Source organism: Curcuma longa, chromosome 8 (genome assembly GCF_044706935.1).
Source record: "Curcuma longa cultivar G26 ecotype Majalengka, Jawa Barat chromosome 8, ITB_CL_G26_1.1, whole genome shotgun sequence".
NCBI classification, from domain to species: domain Eukaryota; kingdom Viridiplantae; phylum Streptophyta; class Magnoliopsida; order Zingiberales; family Zingiberaceae; genus Curcuma; species Curcuma longa.
The window spans coordinates 4090703-4112301 of NC_133868.1; the positions used below are offsets into that span (position 1 = coordinate 4090703).

The 21599-nt window shown below is 37.3% G+C and overlaps 1 protein-coding gene across 1 annotated transcript; it reads right to left on the bottom strand.

The window, feature by feature from the left end:
- Positions 1–10432: 10432 nt before the first annotated feature.
- On the bottom strand, positions 10433–15605 carry LOC141833470 (uncharacterized). The gene is made up of 3 exons (XM_074720924.1): positions 15403–15605; positions 11376–11526; positions 10433–11265 (listed from the first exon to the last, which is right to left on the bottom strand). Exons 1-3 carry the CDS (start codon positions 15511–15513, stop codon positions 10679–10681), a joined length of 849 nt encoding a protein of 282 aa, XP_074577025.1. The 5' UTR covers positions 15514–15605; the 3' UTR covers positions 10433–10678.
- Positions 15606–21599: the final 5994 nt, after the last annotated feature.

A 21599-nucleotide genomic window follows, 5' to 3' on the forward strand; every position in this document is an offset into this window, starting at 1 on the left:
GGTAATGATACGAATACCCGGGACTGACAGTAATCAGGTTTAGCCGGGTAAACAAAGTAAATGCCCGTGCAGGTCAAGTAAGTCAATGAGTATGGGTAGGCTAGGTAGACTGATCAACAAAGGACCTCTGTGCTGGTACTAGAAGGGAAAGTTTACCCGGGATTGGCCTTTGCCGCGCTTAACCGGGTAAGCGGATTGCTAGACCCAACAGGCCAGGTAAGCGGGTTTATCTGGATGGATCGGATGGACCGTCTTCCGAATAACCAAGCCTGGGTTCCTAAGGCAACGTTGACCGTGGACCCCGAGACCGGCAAGGCTGGACTATCTGTTGACCTACCCTGTCACATCGAGCCCGGGCAAGACTTACCATGTCAATAATATTGCATATAAATAATTTCCTATATTTATATTAAGATTTCCAATTTGGTATATATTTGATTATCACAATATATATAGTTTTATTTAATTTTTTTACCTTAATTCAATTCATCCATCAAATGCTTAACTAGATCTAGCGAGTTACCTCTATGCTAAGAAAGTACTAAAGAGTGATCTTAGTTATCACTGGTTTCAGAAATATCATTCACATATATACACTAAGGAAAATATATTTCCTTGACCAAAATTATGATAAAATATTGAATAATGTGAGATACTTCTAATCGTCTTTTGCATAGAATGAGTACTAAATTGAATTTTCTAAACCATGCATGCTCTAAAAGATTAATTAATTCAAACTACACAAAGATTATGTTTCAATAGATCACTCCTCTTGTAAGCAGCAAATCCTTTGAATGTGTTAGATTTGAGAGTTGTCCTAAGGCAATCGCCTTACGGTTATACTATTTATTAGATAAATAGCAATTCACTATTTGAGTGCACATTCCATATGTGTTTGATCGGATCTTAAACTCGAATACTGAATGTCCGCAATACGATTCATAGCATGAGAGAATTTGTGATTGGATCACAACTCGTGAGCATCTCTACATGTGCAATTATCAGTGTATTGAAATTATCCCTAGTCAAGGAATTGATGAGCATGGACGTCATCGATTCTGTCGAGACTAGCACGTTTTGAACTCCTTGGTTAATCAAGCAGTTGACCTCACTGCTGTCAACATTAGATGTTGAGAGTTAAACATGGATGCTGGTTAAAGGTAACCAGTTCATTGGAGTGACCTGCCATGAGACTTCATATGGTTCGATTCATATGTCAATGAAGATCTCAATGCAGCTTAAGTGCGAGTTTCCTTTGACTTGCGGTATTCAAGTCATCTTGGTCATGGAGACTTATACTTTGACATCTTAAGTAAGCATCTCCGAGGAGGTGTGGACCCGAGATGATTGGGTATAAATCGAAGTGTCCGAAGGTGTTTGAATAACCCACAGAGGATTCACCGCTCCTTGAAAAGGAGACGTATACCTTGCGGCCGCTTGTCAGGATTGTTACTAAAAGTCTTTGGCCAAAGCATTACATGTTAAGAGTACGAGACTCTTGGACACATGTACAAGTAACTTGAATCCACAGGACAAGAAAGCAGCTTGGGCTAGGTGTGACGTAGTCAGCCTAGTGGGGACCGACACATAGACCATGTCCTGAACCAAGCGGGTATAAGACGGTGAAAAGAACGTGGCACGATTCATTTTAGCTGCTGAAGGGTTTAGAAAATGTTCTGGAATCAATCGTTGATTTTTCGATCAATTGGGAATCATGATATACTACTAGGTGTCACTCATGATCGTTCCGTAATTAATGGTTAATTACGGACGGCCAACATAACCAGGAACCTATTGGGTCACACGCACAACAAGTTCTCCGAAGGACTTAAAACGAGTTTGAGAATTGGATTCTCAGAATGAGAGAAATAAAGTCTGGTTGAACCAGATAATGGACAAAATGATGGAACTCATCTTACGAAGACGAAACGAACGAAACTGATTTCGTTCAAATCAGAGCCCGTTTGGTTATTGAACCAATTGATTCGATTTTGAACCAAATTGAACCAACTTGGTTTGGTTTATGATGGAAGAGGTTTTGATAAAACAGAAGAGATGAGTAGATTCATCTTGTGAAGATGAATCGAACAAAACTGGTTTGAGTCAAATCGGAAGTCGTTTGGTTAGTGAACCAAGTGAACCAAAACAAATCCGGTTTGCTACAGTTAACTACAGTGCTAGGGTTTATTGCCGGTCCGGTTCAGCTGTGTTTTTCTCCCCACCGCACACCCGGTTCAGCCCTGGTTTTCTCCCTGCCGCACACCCCTTTCTTCCTCGCGATAAAAGCAGAGGGGAATAGGGTTCACGTGTGGCTTGCGACGAAGCCGCCGATATCTTCTTCTTCTTCCCCTCCAACACGGCGGCGATCTCCTTGTCTGGACCGCCGCCGCCCGTCGTGCCGCTCTCGCGTTGATGACAGGCCGCCGGAGAAGCAAAGGGAGGAGGCGCAGCCTACCCGCGCTGCTGATGGTCAATCCTCGCGGCCCGCTGTCACCGGAGAGGATCCCATCCTCTGTTGCTATCGCCGGAGAGGAGCCTGCATCTTCCTTTTGTCTGCCGCCGCCGGCTGCCTGAAAAGGACAGCAAGTCTCTGGAACTACTGTTCTTCCGGTGAAGAACACCTCTGCAACGACGCCCCTTCTTCACGGAGCCGGAGCCGGAGCCGGAGCCACTGTCAACTTCTTCCCGGAGCCGGAGTCGCTGTCAGGTTGTTCACAAGGCTTGCAGCCGGAGCTCTCTGGTTCACCGAAGAACTTTGCTGCCGGAGATCAGCCGCTGGGAGAAACTTGCAGCCGGAGCTCTCTGCCCCGCAGGAGAACCTTGTTGCCGGAGACCAGTGGCTCGGAGAAGCTTGGTTGCCGGAGGACAGAGCTTGGTTGCAGGAGGACAAAGCTTGCTGCCGGAGAGTGGGTTTGCTGCCGGAAGGAGGAGGAAGAAGGCTGTATGATTGTATTCGGATTTTACTGTATCGCTGCTGTTCAATAGTTGGGAATTGTTTCTAATTATTGAATAGATTTTCGATCAATAAAATCAATAAATTGTTTGCCAACTTCGGAAGTTTACGAAGTTTCCGGAGAATTTTCCATCAACATCGGAAAGGGTTTCGGTTATTTGTCTGTTATCGACGGTCAACAGTTGACTACCAAAATTACATCGGAAATTCGATTCTCGATGATAGTTTAAAAGCCCCGGAACGATCGCGACACATGTTGTTGCATGATTTCCGGAATAGGGGTTCTCTCGATTCGATCGTCATCGATCATCGGCTAGTACCGAAGATGATGACGCGACTCGTGGCTTCCGAAGCCGTCCAGACGAGAGCTTGGCGTGGATCACCAGTAGAGGCGGGACTCGGACGAGGACCGCTCGATTGATTCAACATGGCTCAATATCGTCATCGTGAGGTACACGTTTAGAATAATTTTTATTATGTAAATTTTAATTGTGCGAGTAGAATAATTTTATTCTGAAAAATTTTAATTTCCTGTCATGCCTTGTACATGTTATTTTTTCCTACTTAGCATGCGTGTGTTGTTGATAATAATTAGCTATAATTATTGTTTTTATTTCCGCTGCGCACGTTTACGAAACGTGAGAACACGCGCATTGCACTAGGACGATCCCAACAAACCTTATGATGCACAAAAGGAGGAATTGAAATTTTGAGTTTCGAGCGCCCTAATCTAGGTGCTCGGATATCAGTCGATTAGGTTAGCGAGGCGAATGAGATGACAAGTTCCTAGTGGTCGGGACACCTAATCCTCTAGGCGCCCAGAAAGGCTCCAGGTGGTCGGATATGGATAAGACGTTACAGAGTCAAAGTTGATCTAGCAACCTCCACATGAGCATCTAAGCATCCAGAAGGGATATAGGCGTCCGAAAGGCCGAGTCAGTGTCGAAAGCTTATCGACAAGATGACGTGGAGGTGTCCGGATCAACCTATATATACAGCTATGAGGGGGAACCCTAGAATACAAATTTTAAGCTACTATGGCGACTTCCTGCGCGCGAACAATACATCCAATATGCCATCGTAATGCTAAGGAGTTGTACCGACTTTTGGACTGCACATCTACTTTATTAGTTGGTAAAATTTATATTTTACTTTTGTACTTAAACTCTAGGATGGTAAAAATTTATCGTTCCTAACTTCTTTTGTTAAAGTGAAAACTCTTTCTCGTAAGAGTAGAGTTTTATAGTGAATTGCTCATCAGAAATGATCGAGGATCGTGGACTTTAGAGTAGCAGCCTGTAGTTGTGAACCAAGTAAATAAAAGTGTTCATTTCTTTTATTTCCCCTGCTTTCTGTACTCTAATTTCCTAAGCTTTCCGAATAAGTGAAAAAGTGACGAATGCGTTATTCACTCTCCTCTAGCGCTCAACTTGATCCTACAATTGGTATCAGAGCGAGGGATGCTCAAAATTAGTGCAACCACTAATCGAGCAAATTCAATTTTTTATCTCCCTAAAATTTTTGATTTGTTTTTCTTTCGCACTGCTAATTCAAGACTAAGTCTTGCTATATTTTTTTTGTTTAATTCTTTGTGTAAGTTAATGACCCATCAAGAAGGCTACAATACCACCAGACTCCTATTTTTGATGAGGATTTTATCTATTGGAAAGGGAGGATGGAGTACCACCTCAAGACGCAGGTGGAAATGTGGATTATGATCCAAACCAGGTTCACTCTCTCAACTAACACCGACGATATCCCACAGTCATGAAAGAAGTGGGATCGCAGTAAAGCGCAAGATCGAAGCTGATGCAAAGACAACCCAGACACTTCAATGCGGTCTCATCAAAGAAGAGCTCAACTGAGTTGATCCCTTCATAAGTGTCAAGGACTTATGGGACAAGCTCAGTGAGCTACACGATGGAACGTCGAACACGAAAGTAAGTAAGCGCGACCTTCTCCTAAACAAACTATATAATATTAAAATGCAGGAATGTGAATTCATGAGTGGACTACACGCACGGATTCAAGACTTGCTCAATGGACTCCACGCCATAAGATAACTTGTGGAGAATCAAGACGTTATCAGGTATGCTCTGAAAGCATTCCCGAGGAACACTTTATGGGCATGAATGGTTGATGCGTATAAGGTCTCTAAGGACCCTTCTAAAATAAAGTTAGATGAATTATTTTTTGAATTTGAATTACACAAACAGACTAACGTCAATCCGGTCGAGAAAGGAATTGCACTTTTTGCAGGACAAGCAAAGGACTGCAATACATGACGCTAAACTAAGGGTGAATCCAAAGACACATCGAATTTTGAAAGCGATGATGAAGTCACCATCGAACTAGTCAACCTAGTTTGGAAGATGTTCAAGAAGAGAAAGGGATTCAAGAAGTTCGAGATAAAGAAGGTGATCCAAAAAGCTAGATTAAGCAATACTCCAACCAATAAGGCTAAAGTCACGTGCTACGGTTGCAATGAGAAGGGGCACTTCAAGGCCGAGTGCCCTAACTAAAAGAAGGAGAGTAGAACAAAAAAAAAGGCAATGAAGGCCAGTAGCATGAGTCCTTCTCAGAAGACTCAGAGGAGGATGCAAACATGAGCTTCTTGGCTATACCAACAAGAGACGGAGCTAGCTGAGACCAAGTCTTAAACCAACTCAGAATCAGAAGCCAAGTCAGAATCAAGCCACTGATCTGTATCTGATTCAAAAGGTCTAAACACCACTGTAAGCAACCATTTAACTGAAAAATTATATTCAATTATCTATTATTTGTCTAAAAAACTAACAAACTCCAATGTCCAAGTTAACTCTCTCCAAAAAGAGGTAACACTCCTTAAGGAGAAACTTAACCTTAGCTTGTCAACTGAAAATGCTCAAGCTAGAATTTTAACTCAAGTCCAACTTGAGGAAGAAAATTTTAAAATAAAATTTCAAGTTGACAATCTGAAAAGGTCATTGGAAAAGTTTACTTCAGACTCTAAGCATCTTGACATGATGCTTGGAACTCAAAGGGCTGTGTATAATCGATCTGGACTTGAACACAAAGGCAGACATAGATCTCACTTGTCATTATTGAATCAAACAAAGACACCCCGGTCCAAGCATGGGTTTGTAAGTCCAACCTGGTTAATCAAGTTGGATGGAATCAATATTGGGTTCCCAAGTATCAAATACACTATCTGATCAGATCAAATAGGGGTCATGATCTAGGGGATCCAAAACCATCCTAGCTAAATAAGACTTGTTTGATTTTGTTTTTATTTTTTTTATTTTGAACTTAGATTAAATGTAGGCTAGTTAAGGGCATAGGCCTGATTAATACTTGCACAACCTAATACCAGGGTCGAGTGAGATGATAGTACGCTAGAAAAATTCAGTTTAGGTAGTCAAGTAGAGTAAGGAGCACCCTATTTGATTTGCTTAGCTGAGTAAAACTAACCGAAGCTATCTCGCCCAACCCTAAACTAGTTAGACAAAAGTTCTTTCCTTAAATTAACTAAGTGTATAATTTCACAAATTAGCTTTGTCTTAGAAAGTGATCGCTGTTCTGATACCCAAGAAGGCCCCTATGCATTGCCACTGTCTAAAAGCTAAAACCTGAAATGTATATTTAATTAGTCGACAGTTAAACTTGAATCTAACTCAAGGTTAATCAAGTCTTAGATAATTACACTTTCAATTAATTAAGTAAAATTGAAAAATCATCTCACACAACTATTTGATAACCTAGACATGGGTGAGATGAAACTAAGAACTAAAAATTAATTAATTAACACTTAACTAAATGTAAATTAATTAATTAAGACTTAACTAAATTTAACTTAATTAATTAAGACTTAACTAAATTTAATTTAATTAATTAATACTTAAGTAAATTTAACTTAATTAATTAACAGTTAACTAAATTTAACTTAATTAAAACTAAATGTACACGATTATAATTACTTTTATTGTTAAAATTTGGATTTTTAATGTTTAAAATTGAATTAGTATTTTTAAAATTAGAAAATTTATTATAAGAATTTTTAGGATTTAATTTTAAATTTGTTATGATTAAATTATTAATTTTAGAATTTATCATATTAGGTTTTGAATTTATTTCATTATTAAGATTATCTTGATTATTTAATTTTAAATTATTAATTAAATTTGAATTATCAAATTTTTTATTATTATTAATTTTATCTTAGTGGGTTGAATTATTATTTATTTTTATATTTATTAAATTAATTAATTTTAAATTATTTAATTTTTTTATTATCTTAGTTGAATAGGTTAAAAATTGGTCTAATTTCAAAATTAATTAAATTTAAATTATAATGATTGAATTAGTTAAATTTGAATTAGTTAATTTATTATATAATTCAAATTTATTAATTGAATTAGTCGAGTTAGGTGAATTTTTTATAAGATTTAAGTTTAAATTTTTAAATTATTATTATTAATTAATTTAATTTAAAATTATCGAATTTATTTAAGTTTGAATTGGTCAAGTTTATTAATTTTAAATTATCTAATTCATTAGATTTTAAATTAGTCAAATCAATATTTTCACTAATTAAATTAATTTTTAATATAAAATTTTCTAAGTTTAAAATTTTCATATCAATTAAATTTGAATAGTCAAAGTAGTGATTTTTGAATTTTTATTTATTTTTTAAAAAAATAACTCTATCATGTAAAATTCTAGGGGCATTTTCATAAATTAATAGATTTACTGGAATCACAACCCCTAATTTCGATTTCATCTCCTTGTCCGGGTACTGATTCTTATAGTGTTCACATTTTTGGCGCTTGAAACACGTGATGAAGTCTGTGTATAACAAGCTCCTGGCATCGATTGCTCCTTTATAGTCGTTGGTGTCATCCGAGTGTTACGAGTAGGACACTGATTTTTATAGGCCCTCTCTCCCTATATTTAAAATAAATAATATGTAATTTTAAATGAACTTTAGAATTTATACCTTTCTGCTCCTCTATCTTTGTCTTCTTACTCCTGTGACAATTAGTTTAATCAAGAGCAAGTCTGTTCTGATACTAATTGTAGGATCGATGCGTGTGCTAGAGGGAGTAAATAGTGCTTGTCGCTTTCGTTCATTCTGTCAAATATATTTGCAGTGGAATTAAATAACAACACATGGGGCTCGTGGATTTTTACTTGGTTTCTAACCCCCTAAGGTCAGTACGTCCAAAGTCTATGTACGGGAAGACATCCATCAACTAATGATCTCCTTTCCGGAACTTTTTCATAGGTGGAAAACTCGTCTTACAGTCCAATAATAATATAAAGATGAATGTAAAAAAAGAAGGTAAGACTAAAATAAATAAATGCTCTCGAGTCGGCCGATCTGGAAGTCTTGAGCGCAACGTACTTTTTTTGGAGCTTCTCCAGTCACATGAGCAAGATGTTGTTTACGTCAGCAGCACCGCAGGATGAAGAGTTGTAGCGATTAGAGTTATTCTCTTGTGTTGGATGTAGGGGCCTTACAAAGACATTTTCGGATATCTAAATCTCTTTCTGGGCACCTTGAACTAATCTAATTTGATCCGATTTTGTCATTCTTTATTGGGGTCAATTCCATCTTATCCAGATGCCTCGACCATCCAAGGGTGCTCAGACGCTTCGGGGGCTCGGAATATGATTTGGGCGTCCGGATCTAGTCAACTCAGGTTTGGGTCAAACTTGAGTTGACTCTGGCTTGGTTCGATTGTTTCTATTTGCTTCTTTTATGTTTTCTTAGTCTTAATTTTAGCTCCTGATTCCTACAAGCTCAGTATACAGCAAACAAACAACCTAAACCTACCTGTAGTCTGTCTGACCTACTAGGCCTACCAGGCCTAACTAAGTCCTACCCTATAAGTCTAACTTACATGACTTACCTATGTCTAACTTCTAGATAGGACTAGTCATTATGTAGACTTCTCACCTTCCAAGCATTCGGTCACCTTTGACGACTTTTTCTTACCTAACCTTCAATTAGGACTAGTCAGTTAGTAGACTTCTCATCTGTCAAACATCCGATCACTCTTGATCTGCTTGGATTTTCCCTTGCCTAACCTACAGTTAAAACTTTCTTGTCAAACTTCACTCATCAGGACTTTCTGTCCGGTCCAACTGATCATTAGGATTTCTTTTTCGGTCCAACTAACTAGGACTTCTTATTAGTCTTCTGGTCAACTTTGATCTGATTAGACTTCACTTACATTCAAATATTATATTCTGTTTGGATCAAACCTTGGTCAAACTTACCAGACTTATATGTTGCATAAATATCGAAATTCTAAAGACAGACTGATGCTCGCTGCACCAACAGATTGATCCAATCTCTTCTTTGTGTTCTATGTTTGGAAGTTATCAGGATTATTCTGAATATCATTCTCTACATTGTTCTTAGTTCTGAAGATGATTGTAATATTTCCTGCTGAACTGCCTCGCTTGCTACTTAACCAACAACACTGTTTAAATTCGAGTCTGAATGACATTGCTAGCTGCTCACAGTCTTGGTGCCACCATTTACCCATCTCGTTTCACAACCAATGCTCTTAAAGGAGTTCACAGGCGGCGGAGTAGGGGCGTTAGCGTTGGATTTGCATCTGTTGCAGACATCTGAAGCAAATCTTTGACTGATGTTCAATGAAATGCTTCTTTCTTAGTGTAATATCAGTTAGAACTTGGTTCCCCTTGCTTGTATAAGTTCGTCTTGCTTGTTCAGCCTACTGGTGAACCCTTCTTGTCATGCTCACCGAGTTCGGTAGCTCATTTGGGCTCGACTGGCTTTTCACTAGCGCTCCAAATGATACATGCATGTCTAATGAAGAATAAAGTTCATGTAGTTAATCTCATATTAAACGAGAAAGAAAAATAGTAACCCCCGAGGCGTAGCTGAGTTGAGTTGGTTACGATGCAGCAGACTTGTAGAAGAGGACAAGGATTCGAATCCTGACGAAGCCAAGCAATACCCTCTTGCATCGTGATCAACTGCAGTTTCTTGATTTACCTTCTCACAAATAGTCGTGGGGCCACTAAGGTGGCGGATTCCACCTTTTTACAGAAGAGAAAGAAAAATAGTAAAGGAAATTTGACTAGTAAAGATAAAATACAATAAATTTTATTTAAATATAAATAACATAATAAAAAATAGAATTCAATAGTTAAGAAAAAGAAACAAACTTGATTGTTATTATTATAATTAATCTCATATTAGTCAACGACAATGGTAACTAATCACAAGCGAACAAATTATATTCAAAATTGAAATTGTCCAGCGTTTGACTGTTTTATTCAACAGCGGGTTACTAGGCTTCCACAAGAAAAGTGAACAATTTTGCAGGTTAAATTGAATCTAATAAACTGGAGATCATCCATCCTTTATATTATTTATTCTTTTCTCACAGCGAACTGCAAAACAAGGACAACAAAATTTGAGCATAAACGCTAAAGATGACGTTATCTATAACATCTAACAAATCTTTCAAGGATTAGGTTCTATATTAGCGGTGCATGATACAAGAACCTGCTCAGATGTTGCCTTTTCAGGGCAATGTCGTTTGGCTATTAGTACAACATACGTTATTGGAAGCAGCTAGACTACTCAACTCTAGCTGTCACTAAATAAGTTCATACTAAAGAAGAAAAAATAGTTCATTGTTCATCGTAGGCTAACGAATGAAGAGGAAGTGCCACGGGCCACGGTGTAGCTGGACGTCTATCGTTTTAGCAGTTAACTGGAGAAGCTTTCGGCAGATGCTGTGCATCGCCACAACTAGCTGAAGGGAGTTCCTTCAGGACTGCATCCTCTGCATCCTCCTTGTGTTTGCTATTATCTGTCGAAATATCTCCATCATGTTTCTCCTTTCCTGTAAAAGCCTCCTCAGAGTTTTGTTTGCTGTTTTTGTCATCCTCTGGCACAGATACAGTAGGTTCAGCTCTAGGTGTTGCTTCTTCTTTGTTCTCTGAACTTGCCTCGGTTTTATTTTCACCGCTTCTGTTGCTTTCCAGGACAGGATCTTTCTTTTCATCAAGTGATTCCCCAACTGCAACAACCTGCTCTATGGCTTTATTTGCATCATCATCATCAACTTTAATTTCAACATCAGCAACTTCTTGCATAGAAACATCCTCTTTAGCCTCTGTGGTGATGTCCTCTTTCACTACAGAAGCTTCATCTCCTTCAGTAGCCTTCTCCTTGGTTTCTTTCTTTGAGCTTGCTTTTCTTTCTCGCTTCTTAGGCTTTTCATCTTCTGGGACCTCCGCAGCCTTGGCTTTCTCCCTGATTCTTGCTGAGCGTCTTGGGGTGTCACCTGACAATTAATTAAAATAATCAGAAGTTGATTCATGCAGGACTTGTAAGTAGGAGTAAATATGCAACTGTGTATGACTCTTTGCACGATGCGTGCAGGTATGAGAATACCAGTTCTCCAGTCAAATTCAGCTGAAGGTGGGCTGCCAAGGTGTGTCTTCAAGTATTGCTGTAATTGTCTCCTGCTTTTAATCTCCTCGCCTGTTGGTGATATGAAGAGGATCTCATTCCTTCTTGGTGTACCATCCTCATTCAGCACAAACTATTAGCATACACAAGAAACATATTACTAACGTATCAAAAATGAAATGAACTTGGAAGTGTTGAATGATCCAGCTACATTGATGATATTGCATGCTGTAGAAATTAAGACGAACTAAATGAAGAATATTACCCAACATTGATAATAAATCCATGCAGCACTACTACCCATCAAAGAAAAGAACATTCATATTTTACAAAGCAGTTCACAAGGTTTATGAGCAAAAAAATACAAAAAACTATATGATTGCAAATTCAGTGCGAATGCTATGGGAAAAGAAATCTTGACGGGTGTCAAAGGATATTCTTTAAGTGTTAGAGCTGCTAATCTCCCAAGTGCAGCTAAGCAAAGTAAGCTATATGTAGGTCCAAAGGCTATATGCACCACAAAGCACTAGCAGCCCTCTACTAGGAAGTGTTAGAACAAAAACAATCTGTTATTCCCTCTTCAAGGTAAAAAAAACACTCATTACATATTTTCCTTACAAGAAAAAATAGATAAAACCATGTGTAGATTCACAAAGTTGTGCATGTAAAATGCTTAACCAATATAGATGTCTTGAAAATTTTAAGAAAACATTTTTCTAGTAAATGTTAGGCGGCTTTAACCACCAAGAAAATTAGGACAAGCTCAGTTCTTGGAGAGTTCAAAAGTACAGTTTTAAAAGGCAACCCCAACTGGTGGTGAAGAATCTATATAAAGCTATAATTATAAAAATAAAAAATTATGAACAAGTATAAAGGGCTAAACTTGGGACCAAAGAAGCTTTAAGTATAAAGAAGTTTAAATAATAAGATAATGGTACAACAGGCCAATGCAATGAGCTACAATTCATTATGAAAATAATGGTAGATAAGGGTGTATTTCCTTATGGCCTAAGACTTGCATACAATACTATTCTACTTATTAAGAGATAAGTTAACCGAGACAATGAAATTATGAAAGATGATGACAGAAAGAAGAATAAGAGTTAAATTTTCCGAAAATCAATTTCCCCAGAAGGTCAACTGTAAATGTGAATTATTTAATAAGACGATAAATATAGAAATATCAAAAACAGAAGAAAAATTTGTGCATGGTTTTTATACATTTCAGAAATTAACTTCTAGAGTCTTATGATTGTCATGTACCTCTTAGGCTAAAGAAAAAATTATAATACAGTAGAAGTAAACCATCCTTTTGGTGAAGGATGATGAGGAATTCAAGAAACACCAAAGATAATGCAGAAGAGATGAAAATACTAAGAGCACGTGAGTAACAAGAAAACTTTTCAGGAAGTTGGTAAGTGTGACCCCAATAGAATAGAAATAAGAAAATTGATTAAGATCATATGAATTCATTCAAAAATGATCAATTGTATAATTAGATAGTTGAATCATTTAAAGTTGAAAGAATGAAGGGTAGAGAAGGACTGAAGAAAACGACATTTGACACAATTAGGAACTGCTTAAGGATCCAGATTAATGAGTAGTAATATGGGTTTGCAGGAAATTCAATGGGATGTTCAATGGCAGATTATCTTCTTGACTTTATGGCAAGAGCCAAACAATTCAAACTCGCAATTAGTATGTTTGTTAATGTTATTTTCTATCGCTCTTCCTATTAAGGAATTCAACTTGCACCTGTCTTTTTGCCTTAGCACAAACAAGTCCAGGAAAAGGCATACAACTTACATGATAGAGAGCTCATTCTGTTCAATGTTGATAAATAATATATTCAACATTCAACTATTTGGAGAGAACAAACAGTAAAGATGACATTAACTTTCAGCCTGTTGAATGAAAGAGGGAGGTTAAAAACTAACAGGCAGGAACTGGGTTGTATATCATTGCTTTTTAAAATAGGTAAGAACAACAGGCAACCATCTTCAGTTTGTTCCAAAATAGATCTTTAAACATCATATTCTGGCGCTTCAAGTCTTCAACAAAAGGGTACAAGCCAACTATTTTAAAACTGCCATAAATAAAGAGTCAGCAGGTACAGTTCAGTAACGAAGAACAAAAAAGCCACAATTGATTGCTATGCTTTCTAGGGAATCAGAAACCAGAGATAATGTAAATCTACTGTGCATAATGACATTCGGTAACCTATGTCTTAAATGCATAGTACGAGCATGGCAAGTGAAATTTAAACAAAAAGAATATTAGTTTATTACTATGCAAAAAAACATAAATTCAATTAATTATGATCCCTAATCAACGAGAGCTGGTACACAGTAGGAACTGTTGACAATATTCTGTTTAGTGGATATATATACAAACAAAATATTACAAAAGAAAAGAAAATATTTGAAGGTAAAGAAAAGAGATGATAGTGTTTAAAAATCAAATATAATTAGACAGTTAAAAGGAATAACAGGGAAAAAATATTTAGAAGCATCACCAAAAGACTAGAAAACTAATATTTCACAAATAAATGCCTGAAACTATAGATATAATTTGACTCTAATTATAAACATATTTATTTAAAATGATGCATCAAAGTTATTTATTTATTTGAAGGCCTATCTATTCATGAAGCCCAATGAACAAAACAAAAGTTATGACCTATTCAGCTATTTAGGATCAGACAATGTAGCAAGTTACATCCAGATCTTTTATGTTGCTTTCAATTATGTTTAGAATTTAATTTGATCTCTGTCTATCTGTCACAACTTCAACTCCAATCTATTCTTGCCTAGCTAATAAATATATCTTTGAACAGTAATAAATGGGATAAAATCAAATAAATATAACAACAGATTTGCATCTGTCAACAGCAAGTAGAACTCCAGCACAGAAGTGTTTCTTTTAATTGCGTTTCACATCAGCAATCTTAGATAGAAAACATAAATGAAATAAATGGTATGATCGAAAAGGCATGAAGGGTAGGAAACTATGCATTTGAGAAAAGATATATTTATCTTGAATATTCAGTCTAAAATTTTCATGAGTAAACTTTCCTTTAGAAAATAACTACAAATATAAACATGAATTTTTATATAGATCATCATAGGGATCAGCTTTATCTTATTGTCAAAAAATGGTTGCTATAGGATAACACCTATCCTCACAAAAATAGAATATATCTTAATTAATCAAAAAGTCCAGTATACATTCAAAAATAGAATATGTATGTTAGAGTCCTCAATTGGAATACACCACAAGTGCTATCTACTTCGCATGGCAATCTCATTGTTCATATTAAAGGGTGGCAAATCATTACAACAGTATAGATAGAATACAATTGTAAATTGCATAAAACATCTGCCGTTCATGTAATATATTAGATCCATGTGAAAAAATTAAAGATGTTATCAATAATCATAAATTAGAAAGCATTTATTTTCTGAATACAATGCATTAAATGCTTTATAAAATTATGGTATGCCTAAGGAGAAGTTACGTGTCGAACCACACGTTTCATCATGCATCTGTGATTAATGCTACAGTAAAACCAGAGGGCAGGTTAGCAAGAGATCAAACTGCTTAGCAAAGAAACTGAAGTACCTAATCGTGCTTGGCAGGGAAAGGACCTCTTTTTTAACGATAAACCTAAATTCATCATTCTCTTGACAATGCTCCTTCCAATTAGTCATATGAACTTTCTTAAATAAGCAAACAATTTCAGAGCTGATTGCAGTATATTCACCCTGCTTAAACACCAGTACAAAACACTAATAGAGTCCCATGCTCCCTTCGCTGCTACTACAAATAAGCAAGCAACCATGAAGCCAACAAACCCTAGAATGCGCACAACACAGAAACAACCAATTACCTGAACTCAGAATTGCAACTAGCAGCCAGAAACAGAACAAATTAAGGGCACGAAAAATCGAAAAAATGTAAATAAGAATGCAAACGCTGAGAAGAGAATGGGGAATCCTTAAAAAAGAACCTTCTTGGTCCAACCCGCGGGCGCCGTGAGCTCGACGGCGTCGGGCTCCGCCTCGCCCGCAGCCTTCTCCGGCGTGACCTGTCCGCCCTTTATCCCCTCCTGCTCCGCCATCGCTATCCTTCTTCCAGCTCTCGGATTCGCCGGCGAATTGGCGACGACGAACAGAAAGGAAGAAAGAAACAGAAGGAAAGCAGAAAAAGGGGGCGAATTAATAGAGAGCGAATGTTCACCGCCTCTCGAGTCTCGACTCTCGCTTACCTGAAAGTCCAAACGGCGTCGAGTGAACGGCGGAATTTGGACGGATGCCTCCCGTTGAATTGGAACTTGAGCCCTTGCGTCCGATGTTGCGACGCCTGTCCTTCCACCGGGACGTTCCTTGTGAATTAGACACACCATTGGCTAACAAAAATGGGGACCATAAAGGTTGCCAATAAAGTGGAGGAGATACACGACCCGCAAAGAGATTCGAGCAGGGGATCGGGAGAACGGACTTGGGTGTGCACGTGGCAGGGAGTAATTGGGGGAGGGGATGACGTATCGACGTGAGAAGTCGGCAGGTGCGGGGTGGTGGACAGTTTGACGGCGTTAGGTGGGGTTGCTGATGGCACGTGGCGATGCACGTGTATCTTTTTGGGGGATATGCCAAGTGAGAAGGGGACGCTCCTTCGATTCGATGTCTAGCATTATCCGCTCAATAAAAATGTGAATAATAAAAAAGGGAAATTAAATGATACGAAACAAGTCACCCCTTCCCAACTTTGTGGAATTAGAGTATCCCACGTGGAAATAAATTATATAAAAATAAAATTCAACAAAATTAAAAGGCCGAACCTTAAAAGAACACTCTCGCTACTTCTAGACATCCCATGATGCCTAATTTTTTTTTATTTTAACAATTCAACTATTATAACCTAGTTAATCACCTTGATAAACAACAAGATTAAGAGTTAATTCATTAAAGGGATGACGATTCATCATTTTCTTTCAGTTTTAAAATTTTATCCTTGGCCACTTGCATTTTCGCTCCTTTTCATCATTCAATTGTCAAGTTTCCTCTTTTTTTTCTTGATCGATTTTTTATAAAAAAATTCTTCTTTAATAAAAAGGTAAAATATGTCTCCCTAACAGTTCCACATGATCAATCTCACGATCATCTGTGATGTGAAAAATTCTTCAAATGTATGATTAGTAGCTTGATGCTTTAGTCCATTTTGGGGTTAAGTTGTCGGAGCAATTGCATTTGTTTTGCACTATTAAATGACCATAAGTTTTTCACACTTAGGCAACACTTCATTTGTTAATTAGAGAAGCAATCTCACTTGGTAATAGAAAGAAAATGCAATGGAAAAGCAATGTTTTCTAGCTAGTTTTGATCCTTTATCATATTCATAGGACCTAGTGATGGATCACATAGAATTGATTGTAAAAATTCATTTTCATAGGTATTGGACAAGGTCACAGACTTCATTTTCAATGTCTTCTGTACAGCAAGGTCAGAAACATGCACAAGTAAGGATGTAGTTGACACTGATACACATGCCCTAGAGGCTACAACTATCACCAAGCAATCCAAAAGCACAGAGAAAAAAATAAAGAGGCATGCTAGAAAGACTATTGAATGAGTGTTTACGGGCAAGGAAGATGCAATACCAACTTGGTTTCAAGGGGTACCTGAAAAGAGAAGATTTGATGGTAAACCAACAAAATTTGAAGTGTTGTTGGAGGGATTGAAGTGCCTCTAGAAGAGGAAGAACCCAAGGGACAAGTCAAAGGGGAAGAAATCGTTGAGCCAAAAGAATTAAAAGCCCCTATCACATTGCTTACAACTGATACATGATGCAGAAAAAGGAGGGAGGTTCTTATATCAAATAAACACATTGCTTAAATGAGAGTAGTTAAATCAAGCCCCCGGAGCATAATTAAGTTGGTTACAATGGAGCAGAGTTATTGAAATGGGCAAGAGGAGCGAAATCGAGACAATGTCCTCCTCCATTGTGACCAACTACAACTTCTCGATTTATCTCCTCATAGATGATCGTGAGACGGACTATGTGGGACCGCTGGAGTGGCGGATTTCACCTTTTGTTGAAAAGTAGTTCAATCAAAATTCTTAAGAAGAATAAAGATGTTGTCGTGATAAACACATTATTGAAGCTTAGTTTAAATTGTTGCACTAGAGTGTGTTAGGATCTGTGTGAGTTAAAAGAGGGGGTAAATAATTTTGATCGCTTCATCTCTTGATCTTAGGTTCGTCGTTTGAATGCGCAGCAGAATTTTTGAATCAAACTTGATGTCACATGCACAACTCTAAAATTTAATTGGTATCTATCTCCTTTAGCCGACTAATCCAAGGTCTTACTCCTATTGATTTCCCTCTACTAGAATCTTTTTCTTTTTGAATACCTTCCGAGAGTGAAGAAGTCTTTTACAACCTTGTTCTTACAAGAACACGACAAGAAAAGAAAACACAAATACAAATGAAATTGAAAATGATTTTACAATGAAATATTGCTTTGGATGCTTTCTTGTTACATGGAATAGTCTCTTGTTGATTTGGAAATGCACTAGCACTTCACTTCAAAATCTCCAAGAATTGCACCTTCCCCTTTGCACGAAACTCCCTTTTCTAGGGCTAACATCTGACTAAAATCCACCTACTAATCGATTGGCCTTACTCACCAATCGATTGTCATATTGGATCTGACCGTTTAAACTTGCAGAACAACTATTTTTTACTTGACGAATTGATTGGGCCAATTGATTGCTTTACACTAATCAATTCACCAATCGATTCCAAGCATTCTATTCGTTGGCCACTATCTATCAATCGATTGCACCAATCGATTACTTTAGGCCAATCGATTCACTAATTGATTCCAAAGCATTTTGTTCGTTGGCCACCATCTATTAATTGATTGCATCAATCGTTTGCTTTAGGTCAATCGATTCACCAATTGATTTCGAAACATTTTGTTTGCTTGCCACCATCTATCAATTGATTGCACTAATTAATTTGCAAGCTCTAAACCCTAAATTATGGGGTTAGGGTTTACTAATCGATTGTTAACCCTATTTCAGTCAACAACCCCCCTTTTTGAGGTTTAGGATTTATCAATTAATTGACCTTATTCATCAATTGATTTCTAACCCTATTTCAGCCATTTTAAGATTAAATTATCATCTTATCTGGTATCCGATTGACCTCAACCTATTAGAACTTCCTCGGCTTGACATCTAATCATCTGTGACCTGTTGGGACTTCTCGTTGCCTAACATCCGGCTAGTCTTGACCTACTGCATTTCCTCCGGCCAATATCTAGTCATCTGTGACCTATTAGGACTTTTCGTCCGTCAATCATCAAGTATCTGGTCAACCATAATCCACTTGAATTTCTCATCATACCAACTTCTTGTTAGATTTCTGATCAGTGTCTGATTAACCGTGACTCACTTGGATTTTTCTTGCCAATTCATATTAGACTTCGAATCACCAAGTGCTCGATCAATCATAATCCACTTGAACTTTTCTATTTGTACTAAATATTCGATCCTTCATGATCCACTTGGACTTTCTTCTCGTGCCAAGTGTTCGGTCCTCCATGACCCACTTGGACTTTTTGTATCGTGCCAAGTGTCCAGTCCTTCATAACCCACTTGAACTTTTCGTCTCATTCTAAGTGCCCGATCAACCTTAATCTACTTAGACTTTTTATCTTTGTGTTAAGTGTCTAGTCCTCCATGATCCACTTGGACTTTTCATCTCATGCCAAGTATTCGATCAACCTTGACTTACTAGACATCTAACTAACATATTGATCAAATATCAAAATTCAAACTTGAGCCAACTCGAGCTTGGTTAAATTGGTCAACCTTGATCTGAGATCAATTGCACCAACAATCTTCCTCTTTTGATGTTTGACAATATGTTTAAGTTAGACTAACTCATTAGCCCAACTTACTTCTTCATCCTTTTTTTCATGCCAAAGCATGAATGAGGGTTTCCTAACTTAAATCATACATTCTACTCCTTTGACACACATTAAATCTTCTTTCAAAAATTCATTCTTCTTATCTAATTCAATTTACACAAATGAAGATTACCTACCTTTCATTTCATCCAATGCTTAACCTAAAGCACACAATCCTTCAATTTCCTCTTTTATATCCAAATCATGCCTTTAAGGTGTACCTCCCTCTCAAAGCATACTCTAAGTTCAATCATTGTGCTAATAATTATAGGATCGAGTTAGAGCGCTAGAAGGGGTGAATAACACTTTTTCACTTTTTCACTCGTTTATAAAATCTTGCATAATCAGAGTGCAAAAATAATAAGTGCAGCAGAAATAATAGAAAGGTACACTTTTATTTACTTGGTTCACAGCCATAGGCTACTACTATAAGACCTACGATTTTTAATTGTTTCCGATGAATAATCCACTATAAAACTCTCCCACTTATGGGAAGGAGTTTTCGCTTTAAAAAATTGGTTAGGAATGGTAAACTTTTACCGTTCTAAGAGATTAAGTACACAAGCGAAAATGAAAAGATCATCGAATACAAAAATAGAGTTGTAGTGCAGAAGTCAATGCAGCTTGTCACGTCCCGAGAGACGACCGTTCAAAAATTTTTGACAGCATCTCCCCTGTAACAATTAACTTCCCTGAATAAATGTATACATAAAGGCATGTATACATAAAGGCCCACATGGCCTATCCATACTACATAATATGGATTTATGTACAACTAAACAATAATAAATGTGATCCACACGGTCACTCACACATCCTAATGTATGCATAACAATATAAACCTAAAACTACGTAACAACCAACGAATAAATTTGATAAGTCTACAAAATCAAAAATTAAACAAGTGGAAACATAACACAAACAAAATCTAGAATAACGAATACAATTCTAAAACCACAACTCAGCACCACCAATAGGAACATACTAAAGCTACTATACTAGTAATCTCGATACGAAATCACAACGATACAAAACATAACTCGAAACTACAAGAGGTAAACAAACGACAAACATAACACCACAACCGTGCAAACCACTACATCCACACACAAAGACAAATATAGAATCCTCGCTGTGAGATGACATGACTGGCAGGATCTCCTCGACATCAGCTGTAATCTCCTACCTGATATCTGGGAAGACAGAAAAATCTCAGGGTCTGAAGGGTGAGTATAGAGTACTCAGTGGATAATCAGAAAAGACAGTGCATGATTAAAGTCTATAATCAAGAGTATAGGTATATAACGAATAACAAGCATCAACATGTGATAAATAATAACTCTGCAGGTAGTATATAAACTAAAATGGATCTCATAAAATGCATCAATCCATATGAATGATCATGTCATACCAATGTATCAATCAAGAATAAATCAAGTATACATTCACATCCAAATGCAGTATTCCAATATATATATATATCACGCACACAATGCAAGCATATGCATGATGTAGCTGCCTACACTCGCTCCAGTACTCATGTGTCTATATGAGACTGAGAGTGTCCGACATCCAAATGGTCATACATCCAGCCCTACAATAAAGTAGTCTGGTGACCCAACAGTAGGTAGTCATCTATAGCTACGTACATCCTATGGTCAATGTTTGTCCTCTAATACTCGTCCCAGAGTATCATCATACTCCCATACTCGGTGTCAAGGTCAGCACATCAACTGGTTGCGTACAGGCCATACATCCACCATCACCATGATGGAAATAGGGGAATCATAACCACCTATATAAACATGCCACTATAGGCCAACTATCCATAACGATGGACCCACAACATTGTGGCTTACAATCATCATCATGCACCATGATGTGATGATCAAACCACAGTAATCAACATCTACCATGCTAATCAACATGCATAGGTAATAAAGCCCTAATGATCACATGTATCATAGGCAAAAGATAATAACCTCTAATGATCACAGATAACATAAGCAGAGATAGAACAATAATCTCATAGATCAAAGGATTCATACAACAGAATTGATAATCAAAGATCAACAGAATTAAGGGCAAGCATGGTATAAACATGAGTAACATAAGTGTCTAATCAATAAAATAGGAATAGGAACAGAGTATCTAACTAATAACAATAGAAAGGAGACATGCACTAGTAAAAGAATAATTCTGTATTGACCAAATATAGAAATTACCCAC

Excerpts from the sequence above, each read along its gene's own strand:
- LOC141833470 (XM_074720924.1), bottom strand. The coding sequence starts at position 15,513 with ATGGCGGAGCAGGAGGGGATAAAGGGCGGACAGGTCACGCCGGAGAAG. Across the intron at positions 11,527-15,402 it reads CCGCGGGTTGGACCAAGAAG|TTTGTGCTGAATGAGGATGG; the intron begins GTTCTTTTTTAA and ends GTATGCTAATAG. Across the intron at positions 11,266-11,375 it reads TGAATTTGACTGGAGAACTG|GTGACACCCCAAGACGCTCA; the intron begins GTATTCTCATAC and ends ATTAATTGTCAG.